This window comes from Pterocles gutturalis, unplaced genomic scaffold (genome assembly GCF_000699245.1).
Source record: "Pterocles gutturalis isolate BGI_N339 unplaced genomic scaffold, ASM69924v1 scaffold6677, whole genome shotgun sequence".
Classification (NCBI taxonomy): domain Eukaryota; kingdom Metazoa; phylum Chordata; class Aves; order Pterocliformes; family Pteroclidae; genus Pterocles; species Pterocles gutturalis.
This window is the reverse complement of record NW_010112589.1, coordinates 32,229-39,838: the sequence shown is the minus strand read 5'-3', so window position 1 is coordinate 39,838 and position 7,610 is coordinate 32,229. Positions and strand designations below refer to the sequence as shown.

The window sequence follows — 7,610 nt, the reverse complement described above, 5'->3', positions numbered from 1 at the left end:
GAGCCGGGGCGGGCGGTTGTCCTTGAGTGCTCTCTCCACACCGCTTGGAAATAGCGTTGCCGCTGGCGGGAGCTGGGGAACCATCGCGGCGAGCGGGGAGCGGGCCAGCTTTGTGCCTGCCGCCCTCGGCTCCTTCCAAGGTGGGGTGTTGGGGAGCTTTTCAAGCTGAAGCAGAAACACATGGAAACAGTTCTGTCCCTTTACACAGGATTATTCGTGACTAGAAAACTTTCCTATTACAGATACATAAGCTAGATATGGAAGTTGTGTTGAATTTATTCTTCAGAAAACATTTCCATACAGTTTAAGTGCTGTGGGGCAATTACTTTGTGTGAGGGAAGGTTTTTCCTGATCTTCAAGCATGTTTATCACCTTGACACCTTTTATGTACTCTAATGATTCTATGCTAATCTTCAAACGCAGGAGCTGTAGCTTGTGGATAGGAAGTGTGCTAGAGAGTTACTAGACTGATAGACTATATATATGGTTTTGTAAACCAACTGTATGCTTTGAGTAGGTGACCTTGAAATTGCACTATTGACCTCTGTGTGTGTTCTTGATCTAGTACTGAAAATGGGAGATATTGAAAAGGGCAAGAAGATCTTTGTCCAGAAATGTTCCCAGTGCCATACAGTTGAAAAGGGAGGCAAGCACAAGACTGGACCCAACCTTCATGGCCTATTTGGACGCAAGACTGGACAAGCTGAGGGCTTCTCTTACACAGATGCCAATAAGAGTAAAGGTAAATTTAAAGCTGTTCTTCTAAGTTATTAGGTACAAAATACTCAGTTCTCGGTGATAGTTTTAGAAATACTGAAATCTGCTGAAAAGTAAAATAATATGGAGGACAAGAATATAAATGTATTTGTTATTTTTAAGTCGATAACTATCTTCTTTCTGCTTTCTAGGTATCACCTGGGGTGAGGATACTCTGATGGAGTATTTGGAAAATCCAAAGAAGTATATCCCAGGAACAAAGATGATTTTTGCGGGTATTAAGAAGAAGTCTGAGAGAGCAGACTTAATAGCATACCTCAAAGATGCCACTTCAAAGTAAAAGTTACCTGCTGCCTTATTTATTTTACGAAGGAGATGGCAATGGAAATGTCTGTGATGAGATTGGTTTTTAAACTTTCTATTTTTACATATACTGTGTTTAACCTTAAAATCTTTCACCCATCAGATAACGTTGCTCACGGTGGGTCACTGGAGTACACGCGTGTTTGACAGCCATTAGCTTAATGGAAACTGTAATTGGATTGATTTAAATGACTATAATATTCAGTCATTCTTGATCATAGAATTAAAAAAAAAATAAGCATTTCTTGCCTCTTTATTGTTTAAAAAAATATCTATAAACAATCAAATGAGTAATTGTCAACAGTATAATAACTTTGACAGACCAACTCTTCCAGATTAAAAAGCAGAGTGGTTCTTAGCATCTTCCACCATACATCTTGTTACATTACTTTAAAGATTTAAAAAAAAAAACCAAAACAACAAAGGCTATAAAAAAACCAAAACAAAGTAGTATTTTTCTAAACTTAATCAGTGCTAGGTGTTGTGGTCTATATTAATCTGTCTAAGGCTTGCAGTAAGAATGCATTTCATCTGACTTGTGTACTATTTGTGAAACAGCAATTGTGCCCAGCCACTTTTCTTTTATCTAGGGGAAGCATGTTACCTAATTTATCCAGACTTTTGACAGTTGCATGCATCAACAGAGTATAACCCTCCTTCAGAAACATCTTCAGTTTTTTAAATATTATTGAAACCGTTTGTTCAGTAAATCTTCTGAAAACAGCCATTCTTGGTGTAACGAACAGAACAGAAAAACATTTTTTCTGGAAATACAAGTGCTAAAGACCAAGCTGAGAGTTATTAAATCTTATTAATTCAGCAGAAGCATTCACCTACTGTTACAGGCAATTTCGGATGAAGGGGTACAGGAATGAATGTGCCGGCAGACTAAAAGAAAATGGTCTTCCTCTGTGCCTGACTGTAGCAGATGTCATTGCTTCTGGAAGTTCTGTTACGCACAGTGTAAAGCAATATTTCTAATGTTTTAACTGCATTTTTTTCCATACTAAGTGAATTATGCAGATAAATGTGTTTACTGTGTACTGACAGTAAGGCATAACTCAGAGCAATCAATGCTGTAAATTAAAAAAATTAAATTGCTTGTTGTATGTGTCTGAAATAAGTGAAAAACAGTGGGAATGTGGGGAAAAGTTGGGTGTCTAGCTTTACATCATTAGGAATCAAGACAAGCAAAAGCTCAGCGTGGCAAAAAAGTAAATGCTGATGGAGTTGGTCTGAGAAGTACTTGTAAGTCTGGTGAAGTTAGAAAGTATTTTGGACTAGAACTAGCAAAGCTAAGCTCTTCAGTCCATGTTCTCTTTAACAACACTTTTGCTCTGTTTCCCAAGTGGGACAGGGGAGAAAAAATAGCATGAAAGCTGTAGCTGTGCTGTAGAATTGCCTGAGTTTGAGTTATGTCTACTTGAGAACAGTGTATTTAATGACTGACTTCCAAAGAGCTGCTATTCAGAATTGATGAGTGAAAAGAATTAAGATTGATAACAGGTCTCAATGTTTGCTACTATATGTTTTGTGACTTTCTTTTCAAACTAAATGTGCAAGCAACATTTCCTGCAAGTAGAAAGGTAGACTTAATGCTAACCAACAGCAGCTTCTTTACTAAGAGCTTGTTAACAGATACTTTCAAGTTGTAGTTAATGACTGTTCTAATTTTCAGAAGTTATATTCATCATAGCACCTTGCATGGCTATGCAGAACTTAGCTTTCACTGTGCCAAAATTCTAATAGAGCAGTTGTAGATACAGAATGTAACCTTACCCAGTTCTGCAGTCTTCTGAAACAATTATGGTGGATTGCAGGGAGAGAGTTGTGACACTTTCTGTTCTGTCACCACCTTTATGATATTAAAAAATCACTTTGTGATCTCCAAGCTCCTTTTCTTCCCTAGTTGAGCTGGCAAAGAAATGGACTGTAGAGAAGAGGATTTTGCAGTAAGGTGGTATTTAGTTCTGCACAGGCAACAATTTACAAAAAGTTATCCATTATAAGGAAAAGTCCTTCAGGAGAAAGCAGAGTCAATCCTTTGTCCAAAGTAGGGAACACAGTGTAGCTTGGCTTGTTCAGTCTGCAGCAGAGGCTGTGGCACAAAGACAAGTGCAGCTTATACATAGCATTGAAGATGGAGAAAGTGGAACTTTTTAATTCTAGACTGGGAATGCACCCTTGTTTACGTTTTTGGGGAAAAGACCCTTCAGACCTTTAATCTTTCCCTCTATGTATACAGCACTAGACAGCAACAGGTTATAACATTTGCTGTAGCCATTTACCAGTGGACAAACAAAATACTATAGTATTTCTAGTAGTAGATCAGTGAAGTAAGGATATTGAAAGGGAAGGTTAGATTATCCTTGGTTGAGATAAGTGTTAGTGGAAGTGCCTGGGTGGGCTTTTTGGAAGGTGAGAGGGAGGCATCCAGATCGGTAGTGGAATCAAGCTTTAGTTCTTTGGTTTCTAGCTTATAGAGTAGGAGGAGTGGGGTTTGCCTTTGTTCTATGAAGTAGCAAGTTTAGTGTTTTTCTTTCTGATGGTGATATTAGTGTAGACACTTGGTATTTCAGTAGTTCCTTTACAGTTCTGGTTTAGGGAATCAAGGCACTGTTGCCAAACATTGCATCATGCCATAAAAATGCTTCTTGGCGGTGACTTTACAGATTTGATAGGGGGCATGCCTTTAAAACTGGTCTTGTAATATTTTCACATACAGTTATGCAAATGTATGAAGATTGTCAATAATGACTGGACAAAAGGTAAAATTCAAAAGCACACTTTTTTACAGTATGACTTCAAAATCGGAATGAGATGGGTAGGATACTTTTAAAATTACAGAAATTATTATTTATGTATCCCAATAAAATTCAGTGATGCAGAAGCTCTTTTTTATTTAGTCTAGCAATTCAAGTGTAGTCACTCTACAAACAGCTAAATTTGGGAAAGTTCTATTTGTAGCTGTCCATGCATGCAATTGTAGACGATCACTTCAGTTAAAGATCTGTTCTTTTTAATAGATCCAGTCTTGTGTGGGGTTATATAATACTTTCCTTTTTTGGTATTTATTTAATACAGTATCAGTGATCCAAAACTAATGTGATACATTATACTTCTCCTGTGGGAGAGAGCAAAAATTAAACAGCTAATAGTTAAGAACTATTAGATAGTCTAGTCTCTGTAGTAAATCTCATTTGTCTTTATCTAAAACACGTCCTAAAAACTCTTCCAGGGCCAAAGTCAGCAGAACTCTGTGTTACTGTGCATAGGATGAGTTGAACTGTTTCAAACTGCTGTCCTGAAAACCAGGTTATTATGGGAGGGGAGCAGCCCAGAGCTAGCAGTAGGAAATGTTAATCCTGGGGAATGGTGTGAAATCCTCTCCCTTTCCAGCGCTGCAATGGCTGAGTCAAGACTCCAGGTAGTTCTTGCTGTCTGCTCCTGATTCAGAGCTTGCATGTAAGTACTTGCATGTTTTTTTCCAGGATCGTTCTTTTGATCTGAAATACAGAAAGTACAATGGTCACCTTCTGAATAATTAGTTTCTGGTTAGAGGTCTCACAGGAGGTAAGAGACATGGATGGCATATTTGCTTCTTATGACAGGATACAGATTCACATCCCCAAATTTCCAGAAGGCTGAATTAACCACCAAATTGAAAGTAAGTGCTGGGAAAAAGATGCTCTTACACCTCTGTTGGAGACGTCATTATGCAAAAGAAAGAAAATAACCAAAGGAGAAGCTAACTATAGCCTAGTGTTCAAAACACATACCTTGGAGCAGGAGAGAAGGTGTGTTCTTTCCAGGTTGTTTATGCATTTAATTTTAAACAGTCTTGGATAAAAATAAACCTGGCAGTGGAGATCAGAAGTCATTACTCGGCTGGTTTACACATCTCATTAACGCTATATGCCACAGCTTGCTCAGGCACTGTGAGCCCCTGCCTTGTTCATTTCAGAATCACCCACTCTCCCAATGCATCTTCCCCTTCCTGCCAGTCTTTTGGTCATAAGCACTCAAAAGCTGTTGACAGAAACATCAAGTAGGCTTCTCATCCTTACAATAATCTGCAGAAATTTGCTCGGGACTGCCTGGTGACAGTTTATTTTTTAACATGTCTGATGGTTCTTAAGCTGTGTGACATTGCCTTTTATTGATCTTTTTCAATAGCTAACTAAAGCAGGTAGAGTTTTATGTGGCTTTTACCTGTACTGTGTCTTAGGTTGTTTGTTTTTTTGTTTTTTTGTTTTTTTGTTTTGCTGTGACCTGCAGCATAATTATGTGAGCATTCCCTGATGTGTAGTGCTTCCAGGCAAGTAGGAAAAATGTGCCACATATATACTGAATTTTAAAAATAGTGTTGGTGTCAGCTGCATATCCCCAAGAAGCTGGTGCTCTCCCCCAGGTTTCATTGCAGGAATGTGGCTATGCTGACTAGCCTTTCCCTGAAGGCATTTCTAGCATTTCTCCTACTCCAAATTTTCTCCTGAATTTCTTGGAGAACAGAGAGGAAAGGAAAACAGGTTTTTCCATATCTTACCATGTTTCTTATGTGACTGTCATTTTATTTCCAATTAGTCTGTCAGTTTACCTGCTATTGATAATAGATCTGGAGTTCTTCCTAGTGCTATTTTTAAAGGTAAGGTACCACATTTTTGACTCCACAGATTTTTGCCATAGTGACTGATATTAATTCTGATTCTCATGTACAAATTGTATTGATTAGCTTACCCATCTGGTTTTTCCCTTCTTCATTTTACCTGTTACTGTTAGCATTGATACTCCTTTTGTATTGGTTGATGGCAGGCAGCTTCTTGCACTTTACTATTGAAATATGCTCTTTAATTGACACATCTTTTAACTCTGTAGTGGACTGTTTTTAAAGTTCCCAGGTACCAACTTTACTTGAAAGTTATTGTATGGACACAGCTATTATGTATGTATTATTACTGTTTTGGACACAGCTATTATGTATTGAACAAAGATTGTGTCCTTCACAGTGATACCTGAGAAATAGCTTTTTCTTTTGAGCCTCAGAAAAAAACACTTCCAAAAAGCAATCATGGTTAAGTGCTGAGAAACTTCTGTACTGTCACCATTTGATCAGTTTACTGCTTACACCAAATGAACAGGAGGGGGAGCCAATGCACTAAAAAGCTGCGGAAGAAATCAACGTGCACTTGAAGGTAATTTTGAACAAACCTTGGAGAGTTTGAAAGAAGAAGTTCATTTGTACAAAAAGCAGTTTTACTGCAAGTGCTCAGCAAAAAGTGCTGGAGGTGGTTAGTACAGCTGAATGCATTGATATGTCTGCAATAAGTTTAGGGTCTTCTGAATTCTTAAGCTGATTTGTGTTTCATATTTCATTAGGCTAGCTCGAGTTTTAAATACCCTGCATTAAATTTCAGACTGTTCAAATGGTAAAAGATTCAGTTGGAAAGCAAAATGTTTCTTTCTGAGTACTCAAAGAGTCTTAATCAGAAGTGGCAATCTCTAATGCATACTCTGGCTTGCTTCCTACCCTGGAGCTCACTTTGGTATTATCAGTTGAAGTATTATGCTTGAAATGGATATACAGATTGTAATGTAGTTTCTCCACTAGCAGTTAGGTAGGAACATGATGACCTTTGTTAGTAAAAATGCACTTTAATTATGTTTTTAATACTGTTTTATGGATAGTGTTTGATGATAGAGTCAAGTTACTCTGAAAAACAAGTTAAGTTTTATAACAGAAGTATGACTAAATACTAGCATTGTTACAATTTAAGGTCCAGGGAAAATTGTAACATTGTGTCTGAATTTTACTTAGCTGGGCTATTTCTCATGGGCATATCAATGTTAATTTAACTATCGGTATGGATTTTCTGCCACATGCCTGAACATGAAGCCATTGCAACTCTTCAAAAGACCATGCTACCTTTCTTCCTATCAATCCATGGTCTACATGTATGTTGAAAATTAAGCTTGTTTACGGTGCCTAACTGTATCAGGAGCCGTGTGATCAGACATTAAAAATTTAGCTCATATGTGTGTTTGCTGTCACTCTGAATTGTGAGGAAGATGACATCTCTCTCTACACCAGCATGCAATGATGCATCAGAAACAACTCCCCACAGAAAGAAGCAATCCAAAGGGAGAGCTTTGCAGTTGAAAAACTTCCACATCATAAAATCTGTCAGGAACATAGGGGAGTCTTCTACAAATGAACAGGGTCACAGGACAGAAATCAAGATGACACAAATGAAGCAAAGAAAAGAGAAACAAAGTGGAAATGAAACAAGGTTAGTACAGGGTGAAATATTACCTATTCTCATGTTCAGCAGTTACGAAGACTGTGCCTGTGCTTTAACTTATTGAGCCAGGCATTGCAGTATGAAAGGAAAAGCAGTGGAAACCCAGGAGCAATAAAAACCAAACTTGCTTACCTTCAGGTGAAGGTTTGGCAACTCTGTGTGTGTTCAGTGAATATCCTTTTGGTTGGATGCTGTTAATTTTGCTTCAGCTCTGTGAAGTCATCCAACTGA

At 38.0% G+C, this 7,610-nt stretch overlaps 1 protein-coding gene across 1 annotated transcript; it reads left to right on the top strand.

Moving 5' to 3' along the window:
- The first annotated feature begins 569 nt into the window (after window positions 1-569).
- Window positions 570-1,318, top strand: LOC104462236 (cytochrome c). The gene is made up of 2 exons (XM_010074100.1): window positions 570-742; window positions 909-1,318. The coding sequence occupies exons 1-2, from the start codon at window positions 574-576 to the stop codon at window positions 1,055-1,057; spliced, it is 318 nt and encodes a 105-aa protein (XP_010072402.1). The 5' UTR covers window positions 570-573; the 3' UTR covers window positions 1,058-1,318.
- The last annotated feature ends 6,292 nt before the right edge of the window (window positions 1,319-7,610 follow it).

What these genes read in the sequence shown, in the direction of transcription:
- LOC104462236 (XM_010074100.1), top strand. Translation starts at nt 574, where the DNA reads ATGGGAGATATTGAAAAGGGCAAGAAGATCTTTGTCCAGAAATGTTCC. An exon ending in AGATGCCAATAAGAGTAAAG is followed by an intron (nt 743 to 908) that starts GTAAATTTAAAG and finishes TCTGCTTTCTAG; the next exon opens with GTATCACCTGGGGTGAGGAT.